At 39.6% G+C, this 15,267-nt stretch overlaps 1 protein-coding gene across 3 annotated transcripts in view; it reads right to left on the bottom strand.

The window, feature by feature from the left end:
* Nucleotides 1-1,559: 1,559 nt before the first annotated feature.
* CD3H18orf54 (chromosome D3 C18orf54 homolog) overlaps nt 1,560-15,267 on the bottom strand; it is a 62,881-nt gene continuing 49,173 nt past the window's right edge. For 2 of the 3 annotated variants that reach the window (XM_043558870.1, XM_043558871.1), the window contains one exon: nt 14,070-14,182. Coding sequence is in view for 1 of the 3 variants with exons in the window: in XM_043558873.1 (XP_043414808.1) it covers nt 3,330-3,464; nt 4,338-4,484; nt 5,952-6,065; nt 6,836-6,945; nt 8,827-8,980; nt 9,934-10,164; nt 13,253-13,459; nt 13,952-14,182 (1,329 nt within the window). In the remaining 2 variants the exon portion in view is untranslated. Of the gene's footprint in view, nt 3,465-4,337; nt 4,485-5,951; nt 6,066-6,835; nt 6,946-8,826; nt 8,981-9,933; nt 10,165-13,252; nt 13,460-13,951; nt 14,183-15,267 lie in introns of those variants that run through there. The other variant, XM_043558873.1, reaches the window with a different exon arrangement.

Genomic DNA, 15,267 nt, shown 5'->3' with positions numbered 1-15,267 from the left:
ACCTCCTTAGCCATCCCTGTTCTTTTCTGAACTTTCAAGTGTCTTCCTCTTCTTTTCAAAGGAAGAGTGATCCAAAATGAACATACCAGTTTCATAAAACTATCATGAGTGCAGACTATGTAGGAAATACCACTTATAACTTCTAATTATAGCACAAAATCACCGTGGCTTTTATTCTGAGGCTTTCTTTTTTAGTTTTTTTTAAATTCCAGTATAGTTACCTACAGTGTTATATTAGTGTTCCGTGTACAGTATAGTGATTCAACAATTCCATCACCCAGTGCTCGTCACAAGTGCCCTCCTTAATCCCCATCACCTATTTACTTTTTTACATCATACACAAAAGTAAATTCAAAATAGACTAAAGACCTAAATGTGAGACCTGAAACCATACAAATCCTAGAAGAGAGCTCAAGCAGTAATGTTTCTGACATCAGCCATAGCAACGTTTTCCCTCTGGAGGCAAGGGAAATAAAAGCAAAGACAAACTATTGGGACTACATCAAAATAAAAAGCTTCTGCACAGAGAAGGAAACAATCAACAGAATTAAAAGGCAACCTACTGAATGGGAGAAGATATTTGCAAATGACCTATTCGATAAAGGGTTAGTATCCAAACTATGTAAAGATCTCTTTTAGTTTTCTACTTTTTTTTTAATTTAATTATTTGTTTTGAGGGCAAGAGTGCACGTGTGTGCATATGAGCAGAGGAGGGGTAGAGAGAAAGGAGAAATGGAATCCCAAGCAGGTGCTGTGCTGTCAGTGCAGAGCTGGTAGAGTCCTTCCAGGAGTGAGATCAAGACGTGTGCCGAAATCAAGAGTCAGACGCTTAACCAAATGAGCCACTCAGGTGCCCCTTTTATAGTTTTTTAAAGCAATGATATTATACTGCCGAATCATTTTCAACCATTGAGAAAATAGACTCATTGGGAATCAAGTTGTATAGTAACATTTAACCATTTTCCTTTTCCTTAATCAGTTGGGTGATAAAAAGCAGCCTGATTGCTTTTCAATAGGGAAGGGGTGAGAGTATGAACAAAGAAACTTTTTATAATTACCTTTCACTATTTAGAAGCAATAAGGAACATTTGGGGTTGTTTACCTAACCTGTAGTTCCTCTATTCAAAATAATTCATTCTATTCAGTTATTCAAAGTGCTGTTAAAAAGAAAGTTCTTTTGAAAGATTTTTTAAAACAGCAAAGAACAATTCATGCCATTTCAAATGAACCTACTGTGTCTATAATAGACTATATATATATAAAATGGTTAAAGGTGAGTTTGGTTTTAAAAGAAGTATTCAAAGGTCTGGGGTTTGCCTGAATGATGCCAAATAATCAGTCTGATCTAGCAATTCACTCTTTAATCTACTGATTTGATAATAAAGTTGATATACCAAAAAGCCTAAAAGCACTTGAGTATAAATGGATTAAGTTACCCTAGAGAATAAAATGGTATAACTAGAAATCAGCATCCCAAGGAGGGATGAAGGACTGAAATGAGAGCAACAAAATAGAAGAACACATCCCCCCATAAAATAACATACCAACAATATTCCAACTGAATTGTCTCATTACATTATCTTTATTTTTAAGATTTTTCTTTTTTAAATACACAGTGGACTAGATTCCTAAGTCATATTTCAAGGATGCATACAGGGAATCCAAAAATGCTTCAAATACATAATCCATAAAGAACAGATTTCATTCAAAATTACAATGACAAAAGAATACACAAAGACGCATAAAATCTTTATTAAATAATACTTCCTGACATAGGAAAATGGATTATAAGCTGGTTTATAGTATATAAAAAAAGTTCCTAAAGTCAAACAAAATTTGCAGATAAAATCTGTCTACACACATTGCTGTTTACCTTTCTGACTATTTCCTCTCTATCTGGATATCCTTCTTCCATATACCTAATGCCTGGTGCTGTTCCCTGAATCTTCTCAACCATGTTCCTCCACCTGGCTGGAGACCCATTCTCTATAAAGTCTTTTCAAGACAACATCGCCATCACAAACCTCCCATTGTTACCACGCTTTGATCTTGGCTGGATCACCCAGTAAAGCGCAATAAGGTAATACACAGTAGTTCTAAGCGATAACAGGGCTTTTGTTATCTGATTAGGTACTTTATGTAGATGGCTACTTCCTCATGCTAAAAGTGAGCCATTTCTGATTCTCACTGAATTCTGTACTTGTAGTCAACAGAACTAGCAATCCAGACAGACAGAAAGATAGAGAAATAGAAACAGAGACAAAGAGAGAAAGGAACATATATATTCTTTTTAGTCTGGGAACAAATATCTTAAAATATCTAAAAATCCCATTAGGTATCAAGGGAATATTTGAAGGTGGGTGATGGTCAAAAGCATTAAAAATCAGCTATATTGACTTGAGGATTTTATATAGGGTAGCCCAGAACTAATGGCTGTACCCAAGCACAATGCAGGGACTAAATACCTGCTAAAATAAATTGTAAACAAAAACCAGCACAGGTTAAATCTGAACAAATTCTTTTCCACTTAAGACAATGACCCCCAACTTAGAGACCACCAGCTTCCAAGTGATGACAAATGGTTCTTGAATCCACACACATAGCCAGCATGGCCTATGGACTAAATAAACCACATGCTTCTCAAATATAGGGATGACTACTCCTCAGATGTAAATAGTTGATGATGTGATTAATGAAATCCAATATATTCAAAGAAGGTACTGAACTCATTATTACTTTATCACTGAATATTTTCTTGGCTAATATGCAGTAAGTATACAACCAAATGAGTGAGCCCTTGAAAATTTTGCCATTATAAAAAGTATCTTCAAACCAACAGAAGGGTTAGGAATCACCAGCGTTGGGCTCTATACAGAACTCTCCAGACAAAGTTTGAGGTACCTGGGTTCCAGCACCTCAATATATACATACACAGGCTGACTTCCTTTCACAGTGATGAATGACAAAAATACATGCAGTGTAGTAAGATTTACTGATAGGCATAAAAAAATGGATTTTCATTTAGAGTAATAAAATTTAAGTAACACAAGGAAAATAAATAAATATATACACACATACAAAAATCCATAAAAAAATAGATTAATTTAGGATCTTCTCCATAGATCTGCCAATCTATGCAGAGTATACTGAAATGCACCCTTAGCATACACATCCTATAATCATTAAGCTAAATTAGCCCACAGGGCTGTTTTGCACCTGCTTTCCCATTTCTACTCTGTACAGAGCTCTAGGTTCATTAGCAAAGTGGTCCTTTAAAAACAACAATAACAAATGAAGAAGGAAGGATAGATATGAACTCATCAGCAAATCTAAGGCAGGTTGATTGCCTGGTCCTCCTCAAATTTGGGGATCTTCTTAAACTCACTTTGCTTCTTGAAAAAAAGCTGGGCCAGGATGTGGTCTGCTGTGGCCTGGAGATAATCGTCCATGTCCAGGGTTTGCAACTGGCAGTGGAAACCAAAACAAGATGCATCAGCGCCAAAGTACTAAGATTCCTACAAACATCTTAACAGCCATCAAGGCACTTGCAAGACAGCAGGATACTTGGCTTTGTAACTCTCCACAGCTATGAATTCCTGTGAATGGTCATCTGTATGCCTGTCTTCCCTTGGCATGGGGAGCTCACCTTTTCAATTCTGAGAAAACGGAAAGTGTGACTGATGGTGGAGGCGCTGAGGCATCGCCTTTGGAAGGGCTGTCTGTCCTACTAAAAGGTAGTTCCCTTTGATGAGGGAAGACCTTGTCTTCCTGTGAGCAAGGACTGGTAACAGAAGGGCTTCTCAGAGCTCCAGCAGCACATGACAGAGAACTTTGCTGCCTAATAAGTGGTCCTCGTGCTCTACAGCCAGACACAGGCTCTCTCCACTGGATTGATAATCTCTGCCTATCTGGCCTGGCTGTCCAGTCAGCTGGGTCTGACGACCTGTCCTTGTTCCCTCTTTCACTCTCTTTCCTCTCTTTCACTACCTCTCTTTTTCAGTCAGCCTCTCTTGATTTGTTCCTCTATGTTTGTCTCACTGTGTGTTTCTGTCTCTCTCTGTATCTATGTGTGTTTTTTTCTAAGTTGGTTCAGAGCATGGGAATTAGGAGAAAATTCTAGAATTGTAGAATTATTAGAAATACTAGATCCCTTTATAACCAAATGAGATTATTTGATTCTCCTTCTCTTGACACACAGATTCTACCAGTTCATTCATTCATTCATTCATTCAGCTCACATTTACTGAGGCTCCCCTGTGGTCCAGACACTGTGTTAAGCAGGATATTCTGCACATCATTGGCACTCAGCAATCTCTCTTAAACTGCCTTAAACTCACCTGGTCTCCAGTGCTGAAGGCAAGAATAAGAAGCAAATCCTCATCACATGCGCTCTTAATGTAATGCTGAGTTCCCATGGGGAAAAATACCACATCTCCAATGTGAACATTAAACTCTGTGATACCCTGAGTGTTAATAACACCAACCTAAAGAGAAGGGAAAAAACGGGGTTGAAGTTAAGCAAATAAAATCAAATATTCATAAAGGAGAAGTATTAATAACAAAGAACAGATGAATAAAAATACTACTTAGTGAGGGTAAATGGCAGAAAATGGAGGCCATCTCTCACATAAAATCTGTTTCTGAGACAGTCCCACAGAAGTCAAAAGATACTCTATTGTAGTAAATGTTCCTCAACATGCATTAGTGAGTTCAATACTGTGGAACATCATGCAAAAAGAGCACCAGTCACTATGTTCTAATTAAAGGTTATAAATTACTTTCCCTAATTAGGCAGAGGATTTACATTTCAGGGTTCTACTGCCCCCCTCATGCCCTTCTTCCTCCCTGGTTGGGAAAACTCATCCTTCTGGGAGAGCAGTAGCCTAACAGTCTTCCTTAAAAGAGACACTAAGGGAGCACACAGGGGTGCCTGGGTGGCCCAGCTGGTTAAGTGTCTGACTTCAGCTCAGGTCATGATCTCAAGGTCCATGAGTTTGAGCCCCACATCGGGCTCTGTGCTGACAGCTCAGAGCCTGGAGCCTGCTTCAGAGTCTGAGTCTCCCTCTCTCTCTGCCCCTCCCCTTCTCTCTCTCTCTCTCTCTCTCTCTCTCTCTCATAAATAAAGATTAAAAAAAAAAAAGATTTGATTTAAAGGAGCACACAAATGCACACCTGTGAGCATATAACAACACCAAAAATAAAATCTGATCCTTGAAATACAATTTGTGAGAGATTACAACGCCCATTTCCAGTTTATTAAAGCCTTCACCTCTAAAAATATAAAACTTTTGCTATGGATGAAATAATAAGTGTGTTTCAGTCTGGTTTGGTTCTTTCTGTCAGGATTGAGACAGGTACAAGCCAGAAGCCCACCTGACTCACGTAAGCTGGCATAGAAGCCCTGTCATTAAGTCCCTACTGTAACACACTACTCACTGTGACTTTCCTTATGGTAACCATGTGATTGATCATCCAAACCAAGACTCTCTGAAGAGTCAGCAGTCTCACCAAGATAAGTGTACATCAGAAGGATCTTGCATAAACAAGGTTACATGGCCACCCTAGTGACGCTCCACACACCTCCCCAGCCATCACCACTCACATTACACTGAGAGGCAAACAGCTCTTTTGTATTCCCCAAAGGGCAGCACGTTAAACCTTGCATTACCTAAAAATGCAAAACTCTGAGAATGTAAAATGTTCCAGACCCTTCACCATAAGTAATAACCTCTGTATCATTTCTGAATGTTCTTAGCCTCTTCTCACGCCAATGTCAAAGTTGGAAGCTAGCTAGTACGACCTGCATGGTATCTTCTGAGGAAACTGTGCCCAGAAAGCTGCTAGCACCAAGTCTTTCAATGTTACCAGCAACTGAACCAAAGAAAAACCTCGTGTTTCCTTCTTTCTGAACTCAAAAGGAAAGTTCGAAAAAGTGTTCGCAGTGAAATTACCTTAGCACATCCACTTATTACATATCCCATTTCATTTGCATTAAAATGAAAATGTGGCTGTCGTAATCCATTGTTATAAATTCTGAGTGTACTCAAAGTGAGGGCATTTTGATGCTTGAAAAAGAAAAAAAGAATTAAATCCAGTTATTCAGCAAATATCCTACTCAGCAACTTAACCATTCACATAATCATAACTAATCCTAAATGCAGCCCTCACTCTGAACACGGGATTTTTTATGTCCTTTACATTTATTATGTCACAATCTCATAAGGTTGGCAGTATTATCCCCCACCTTTTTTGCAGGAGACAAAAGTGAAATGTAGATTAGCTGTGATTTACTTAGGGTCAGCAGTGGTGGGACTGGATTAGAATCAGGGAACTTGTGGGTCACTATGCAAGGCAGTGGGTTGAGCATTTAAAAACAAATCAAAGAGAAATCTCACAAGCATCCAGTCCTTTGATTAATGTAACCATCCATGCCAAGAAGTTAAGCTCCCAAATCCACATTGAGGCCTCAATTAATAGTTTCCATTAATCAAATCAGCCAATGTTTGACTAGATGTTTCTTCTTCCTTTTTTCCAAGAGAAGGCTGAATCCAATCTAAATTTCATATTTAATCCATCATCAAAATTTTTTTTCTCAGGGCCCCTGGGTCACTCAGTATGTTAAGTGTCTGATTCTTGATTTGTGCTCAGGTCATGATCTCACTGTTCATGGCATTGAGCCTCGTGTTGGGGCTCACTGAGAGCACAGGGCCTGCTTGGTATTCTCTCTCTCTCTCTTTCTCTCTGTCCTTCCCCTGGCTTGTATATTCTTGTTCTCTCGTGTTCTCTCTCTCAAAAATAAATAAATAAACATTTAAAAAATTTTTTTCTCAATTACCTGATTCAGGAATTCACTAAAAATTTGTTCATGGCTGCTTAGTTCACTTGCATTTTTCCAGTATTGTGCCAGTTGTATTATTCCTCCTGGAAATCTATATTCTTTTGAGCCTGAGTCAGATGAAGTTGAAAAAACAAAGATAAAATACTTCAAAATGGTACTACAGAAGGAGAGTCAAATGTAGTCCCACTAAGGTACTTAAGCTCTTCTACAGTCACAGAAAACATGGTAGGAATTGTTACCATCAGACCCCATGTGCCCCTAAGATATTGATCTGATACGTACCTAATACATCAGATACTATCCTACCTTCCAAGCTCTCCTGAAATTTTGAACAGACTGTTCAACTCAGGGGACCTTGCTAAAGAACTTGACAGTCATCCTACATATCAATTTCTATCTCGCCCTCTAGGTCCCATCAGCCCTACCTCTTTAAATTCTCTTGCTTCATAACAATTATCTCCTCAAAACTGTCACAGTGTGGGCCACCATCTTCCCTCACCTGAGGGACATCAAGAGCCTCCTGACTCATCTCCCTGCCTCTTATCTTGTCCCTTCCAATCTATTCTCCACAATTCAGCTAGACTGACCATCACTTCAAAAAGCCAACACTAACTCAAAAATATATCTGTATCCCCATATTCACCACAGTATTATTTACAATAGCCAAGATATGGAAACAACCTAAGAGTCCATCAATGGATGAATTGATAAAAGAAGATGTGGTACATATATACAATGGAATATTATTTAGCCATAAAAAAGAATGAGATCTTGCCATTTGGGACAACATGGATGAACCCTGAGGCCATCATGTCAAGGAAAATAAGTCAGACAGAGAAAGACAAATACCATATGATCTCATTTATAGGTGGACTCTAAAAACAAAAAACAAGCTCATAGATAAAGAGAACAGATTGGTGGTTGCCAGAGGCAGGAACTAAGGTGCCTGCAAAATGGGTGAAAGGAGTCAAAAGGTACAAACTTCTAATCATGAAATAAATAAGTCAAGAGGATGTTATATACAGTATGGCAACTATAATTAATAATACTATGTTATATATTTGAAAGTTGCTAAGATCTTAAAAGTTCTCATTGCAATAAAAAGAATTCTGTAACTATGTATGGTGACTGAGGTTAACTAGATTCATGTAGTGATCATTTCTCAATGATACCGAGTCATTATGTGGAACACCTGAAACTAATATCATGTTTTATGTCAATTAACTTCAACGAAATAAACAAAATAATTTTAAAAACTAAATACAGGGGCGCCTGGGTGGCGCAGTCGGTTAAGCGTCCGACTTCAGCCAGGTCACCATCTCACGGTCCGTGAGTTCGAGCCCCGCGTCGGGCTCTGGGCTGATGGCTCAGAGCCTGGAGCCTGTTTCCGATTCTGTGTCTCCCTCTCTCTCTGCCCCTCGCCCGTTCATGCTCTGTCTCTCTCTGTCCCAAAAATAAATAAACGTTGAAAAAAAAAAATTTAAAAAAAAAAAAAAAAACTAAATACAAGGGTTGCCTGGGGTGGCTCAGTCAGTTGAGCATCCGAGTTTTGATCTCAATGAAATAAAAATAAAAAATAAATACAAAACCTAATTGTATTTAAAATCTATTTAAATAGATTTTAAACTATTTAAAATAGTCCTATTTAAAATCTCTAATTCCTCCTCTTTTCCACCAAGATAAAGTATAGACTCATTGTTGTGGTTTCTAAAACCTGCATTCTTAGACCCCTTCCTCTCTTGTCAGCCTCTTCTCCCGAGACACCTCCAGCCCCAACATACACCCCTCACACTTCGAAGTCTTGTATGACATTCTCTTTTGCTTCCAATCCTTTTCTCTCATTTCCTACTCTGTAGAGAAATGTGTTTTTTCAAACTCCTCTTGACTGTGACCAAGTGTAAAATAAAAGCATGCTATATCCAATACACCTACATAATCACATATATAAACCGTTAACTGAAAAGGCTTCACAAAATAACATACTATACCTTTAAGGTCATAAAAATATTTCCACACAAGACTATCTGGAGACTGGACATAACTAGGATTTATAACCAGTTCTGCCAAGTTGGGAGGAAGGTTGACCCCCTGATCCTCTTTTTGCTTATGGAATGTTCTAATGAAATTAATTCCACCTTCAGGCTGAAACACATAAAAAATCATGTAAGATATTGGTGAAACATTCTACAAATTTTAGTAATGGAAGGGTGGGTAGCCGAGGATAGGGTAGCATCAGCACAAGTGTGGTTTTCAGTGGCCCATGACCTCAATTCACCTAAGGCTTGTGATATTTATGAAAATCTTCTGAGTTTTCAAGGCACTTTGGCTTTAAATGTGTTGGTGTTTTTTTGTTTTGTTTTGTTTTGTTTTGTTTTGTTTTGTTTTGTGTGTGTGTTGGTGTTTTATAATCCTTATAACGCCTACAAAAATATACTCTGGTACTCATACTTACCAATACTCTCCTAATAACTCATTTTTTTCCACTTCTCCCTGTAACATCAGATCCAGGATCTACTGTGAGATAAATCTCAAACCCTCACTAGACAGACTTCTAAAGTTACCACAGAACCCCTTCCAGTTGCCACTCACAGGCCATCACCAGTTCTTCTGATCACCCATTTGTATTGTCAGCATCTACATCTGGCCCTCTCCCTCTACACCCAGCAGGATGCACAGTCCCTCCATGATCATGTAACTATTTAGAGAGACCAAAAGTAGCTTCCCTTCAGGAAAACTACGGGCTTCTCTGCATTAGGTTAGGAAAACACAATTACATCATCCGTAGCCAACTTTTCCCTGGAGGAGCTTATAGCTTTTCAGGGATGTAAATTATAGTAATTTTTATTAATGCTATCAAAACTATTTGGCCAATTCAGTATAGTTTCCTACAGAAGTCCTTCATAAAGGAAAGTAAAAGGTAACTCAACTTCAACACGTTTTATGTCTTTAGCAGGAACTCAAGTTATGCTCTTGAGTCTATTAGCCAACTCCTACCCTACTGACTGCCACCCTAGAAACACAAGTACTCCTGCTTTCTTTGTGCCTATATAAGGCATACCCTCGTGCAGGGATTTGTTTCCAGCAGTGGTACAGACCTTAAGTGACCTGGAAGCAATGTCTTCAGGCATCAAAAAAAACACATCATCAACATCCAGGGTCTGAAGTTCATCATGTGTGGAAAAGAAGAGCAAGAAAAAGCAGTCTTCATCCCCCACATTCTTTATCCAGTGCAGAGTATTCTGAGGGAAGAAGATCACTTGGCCAGCTGTAACATTGTACGTGGTAACTACACCACCATCGTCAACCACCCCAATCCATGCCGTCCCCTGAAACATAAACAGAAAGTACATGCAACATCACTTTAGAGGAAAGTCTCTCAAACTTTTTTCATTACCTCTCTTATCAGATCACATTATAGTCTTCTTTTACTAATCAATTACCACCCTATGACCCCATGAAATTTTAACACTACAGATGCAGTAAATCTGTAAACTGTACGTACATACTGCGTATGTGGTATACACATATTTGTGCTTTGTACATAAAAAGAGTAAGTTTTTTTTACCTTCCAAGGACCAGCTTTTGCCCCCTTGGGGGTAATATCGCCCCCATTGAGAATTGGGAGTTCTAAGTTCATGCTTCAGAGTTTGAAAAGACTTCCAAGCACATGGATGTTCACAAGTGGTCACAGTGACATGCATGTACATTATGCATATGGATGCAAGTGAATTTTCTAGATAAAAGGTCTATATACAATTTTAACAATAATACTGATAGCAATAACACAGTGCTTTTACTGTGTGTCCGGATATTCGTCTCAGCACTTTATCTGGCTTACCTCCATTGTTCCTTGTATCAACACTATAAAGCAAATACCATTATTATTCTCACTTTATAGATGAGAAACTGAATCTGGACAGAATGTACAATTTCCTCAAGGTTCCTCAGCCAGTCAATGGCAAAGCTGGGATTAAGACGTAAGCAGTCCAGCTCCAAAGTCTACACTTCTTTAAACTGTGGTAAGAACACTTAACGTGAGACCTACCCTCTTAAGTTTTTAAGTGCTCAATACAGTACTGTTACTGACAGGCACAATGTTGTAAAGAAGATCCCTAAAACTTAATTATCTAGCCAAGATATCTAGAAGAAGAGACTAGAGTGATAGTTGCCAGAGGCTGGGGGTGGGGCCAGAAGTCTACACTCTTAATCCATATGACACCATACTTCGATTCCACTTACACAAAATCCTTTTTCTCATTCTCTAATCATTTCCCCAGCATTATGTTGCCAAGTAAGTAGAGAAGGTAACATTATTTCTTCCAGAGTTTTACCAGAAACTCCTGGTCATTAGGGAAGCATCCACAAGCAGTCTTTACTGTGTCTGCACAGACATGTACAACATGTTCCAGACGGGTATTAAAGATGTGGGGGAAAGGTGAACCTCTAAAGAGCTCTCTCCAGGTCTACAGGTGGAGAATAGTAGAAGCGTGTATCTAGTCACATCACGGAACCAACTACTCCAGGCACAGAGACAGCACAGTGGCCGATGGGACACACACCGCAGGGCCATGCACACTGGCCACCCCGCTGCACAGCTCCTCTCAGGGCCACTCCTCCCAAGGTTTTTGTGAAAACACTCAGAAACAAAAGCAACTTCCATGGGTGGCTACACAGTAGAGGGACTTCCTTCACATCCTACTGACTGGTTCCTTACCATGTGAGTGATTGGTCCTACCATTTTCCTGGGACCTAAACAATATTCTAGCCCAAACTTATTTCCTATGGAGTTGAATTCTTTTTGTATTTTTGTAATTAAGATATAATTGACTTACATTTTATTAGTTTCAGGTACACAACATAAAGATTTGATACTTATAGATATTGTGAAATGATCACCACCAGGCTAGTTGTAACATCCATCACCCTCATTAGACTTTCATCTTATGATGGGAACTTTTAAGATCTACTCTCTAAGCAACTTCCAAATTTACAATACAGTGTTATTAACTACAGTCACCATACTATATATTACATCCCGTGATTTACTAATTTTATAACTGGAAGTTTGTACCTTTTGGCCACCTTCTAGCCCACAGGTAGAAGCTCAGATTATAAACTTTCTCTGGGCTTCCAGAACAGCAGCCCCAGACTGAGCTGGAGTCCAGGCCTGTTATTCACCAGAACATGTTCCACATTAATCTCCCTAGCTTGGGGTTTGTTTTTCAGGGTCCCCTTGCATCTATCTGCCTCTCCTTCTTCCTACCACACTGCCACTACTCAGCCAAAGCCACGGAAACTAGCCTTTTGGAGACTGTTCTCTTTTACATATTTGGGATGTGTGGAAAAAAGACAAGAAGTCAGAAGACATGGATTTTGTCCCAGGCCAGCCAATAACTACAGTTTATCTTCAGAAAACTTAATCTATCTGAGCCTCTGTTCTCTCATAAGAAGTAAGAAGTGTTTGATCTCAGGGGCACCTGGGTGGCTCAGTCGGTTAAGCGTCCAACTTCGTCTCAGGTCATAGTCTTGCAGTTCGTGGGTTCGAGCCCCGCATCAGGCTCTGTGCTGAGAGTTTGGAACCTGGAGCCTGCTTCAGATTCTGTGTCTCCCTCTCTCTGCCCCTCTGCCACTGACACTCTCTTTCTCAAAAATAAACAAACATAAAAAAATTTTTTTTCTTTTTAAAAGAAGTGTTTGGTCTCAGATGCAACTCTAATCTCTCTTTGTGTTATAAATTCTAAACCTGAATGAATTATCATGTATAAAAAAGGAGTTTTATGAACAACGGAAATGTGTCCCGTAAGACTGTCTGATCTATTAGGAAGATCAGCAGGGCAGGACCAAACTCTGAAAGTGCCATGAGCACTTAGTCACTACAGTTTCCCCAGTGTTTGGAATACAGAAAGCAACAATACACACGTTTCAGAATTCATGAATTATTTGCAATTCAAGGGAGAACACACATTTTACCTCCAGCTCTATCTCACTTGACTTCCAGACAATTCTACAAAGTGTGAACCACAAAAGGACATCCAATTGGCCTGATCTTAGGGACTCCAGGCTGAAAATCAGCAATCCGCTTTTTTCTTTAGAAGAAAGCTGCCGTCTCTTTGATCATTAGATCAGAGCTACCAGTTTTAGCTTTGGCTCAAAGGATGGAACAGTGATCTCATTTTAACAACAGCAGATGAAAAATGATTGGATACTGAAGAAAAGTTCAAAGTGATGCCAAGAATAATTACAACAAACAGGTTAATGCTTGAAGGCACTGCTAACTGATCTAACTGAACACACAGCCAAAGCCTGGATGCCGTCTGTCACGGAGTTAAGAAGGCTCTGCAACCACGAAAATAATAGCTTGAGGACACAGAGCTTAAATACTCGGGTGCAGCATGCCGGGCAAGCTGGTTGTACCTGTGCAAGATAGCCGTGTTCGTTAGCATTGAAGTGCCAGTGAGGGGCCCGGAGGCCATTGCTTTTTATCCTCAGGGTCCCCAGAGTCATGTGTGATCTCTGACTGTTCAAGCTGCTGCCAAAAGCCTCTTCTTCGATGCTGAGATAGTCTTTGACATCGTTCCTATACCGGGCCCACTGGATTGCACCACCGGGGAATTCAAACACCTGAAAAGGCACGAGCAAACAGCCATCAACACGGAGGCCATCTCCCAAGGAACACGAGGCCTCTGTGGTGTACAGAGTAAGAGGGAGGCAAAACAGAAAAGGCAGTGGTGGTGAGGCAAATACTGGAGCCCCAGAAGGGAAGAGGACGAATGGGTCTGCAAGACTTGGGGGATGACAGCAGTGGCTTCCAGGGCTGTCAGTCTAGTCCCTGTGAGACATGAAAAGAACACCTGTCTTGACAAGAGAATCGAAGCTTCGCATGTGTCTATCTGCAGTTCTCCCCTCCCACCCGACATAGAGCTGTATCTACCACAAAAATTCTCTGCCTCGAGCCCATCAACCCAACTCCTATGCTTCTTGCTGCCCACCTCCCCTCAGTTAGACGGCCCCCCACTGGTTCCTTCCAATGAGGAGGGCACAAAGCTTAGGAAACTCTGTTTTGAAATCCCCTTTACAATAGAGGATTCTTTTTCCTAAATGTATGATTCATACCTTGGACTTAGGTAAATGGTTAAGAAACTGGAATTTTGGATCCACAGCCTTTTGCACTATAGGAGTTGTTTGCAGAGGCCAGGCTTCGAGTCCTAAATGAACTTCTGAATGTGGCTGAGAGTTCTGAGTATAAACCAAGGAAAGTATCAGTACTCCTACTGCGGTGGTGATGGTACAGGCCAAGAGACATACCAGGAAAATGTTCATCAATGACCACTGCCTCTTCTTTTCCTAAGAGAAATTACGAAGCCATTATTCTCTACTCTTGATGCATTAAAAATATTGCCTCCTTTCTTAATTTGGTTTATTTTTTTCTTTTATTTAAAAAAAAATGCATGTGTGGAATAAATATACTCAGTAAAATAATACATGTTATAAATAAACACACACACACACACACACACACACACACATCCCATATACCTTGCTGACACCAAATAAACAAGAAAAAAACTAAACATATGAAAACCCGAGGCACAGAATAAATTCCTAGGAAAGCAAGTAGCCAGTTAAGTTTGTATATCAAATGTATTCCAGCACAGCCAATTAGTCCCTATTTACCAGGTTCTTCACCTGAAAATTAAAGATGTTATAAAGACTATTTTCTGTGAAATTTTTAGTTCCAGAATGTACATATGCATTTACATGTACAGGTAATAAGCATGAGAAAAGTAACATACTAGTAAACAGGTCTGAGAAGTCTCAGCCTCTTTGTCCCTCCCTCCTTCATTTAAATAGCTTCATTAAACCCCTTCCTTCAGTGTATTACCAGTATGAGTCACTAACCCATCTACCAAGTCTGAGCACAATATTTCCATGCATTTCCATGTTACTACTTCCTGGTTTCACATCACAAATATATGCTAAAGCCAACAGTATCATTTCTGTGAGTTAAAATCCACATTACTGAAAGCTGTGAAGAGAACACATACCCTAACATTTGGATCAATTTGCCCTCACTCCTCTGACCACTACAATGGCATTCGTAGGTACTGATGGTCTCCTGTCCACTGTTCTCTGAATTCCTTCTTCTCTGAGCAGGCATATCTTTGATTACTAGCAACTCTGACATAGATGTGAGTACATCAACATTCTTAAATGATACACTTCACATAGCATAACCATGTATCAACATATCCAGTTTAACATTGTATCACGACATTATACTGCACCATAAACAACTCTTTATGGAGGCCTGGACCGTTACAGAACTAATGCAGCTGTGAGCTAAGAGTTTATGAGAGAAAGCAAATCAAGAAATGCTCAGAGCAGGAGATGTAACCTTTCCAAAGAGGGTTACTTGAGGAAAGCTGGTC

Source organism: Prionailurus bengalensis, chromosome D3 (genome assembly GCF_016509475.1).
Source record: "Prionailurus bengalensis isolate Pbe53 chromosome D3, Fcat_Pben_1.1_paternal_pri, whole genome shotgun sequence".
Taxonomy (NCBI): Eukaryota; Metazoa; Chordata; class Mammalia; order Carnivora; family Felidae; genus Prionailurus; species Prionailurus bengalensis.
The sequence above is the reverse complement of the archived record's forward strand: the minus strand, read 5'-3'. Positions and strand labels throughout refer to the sequence as shown.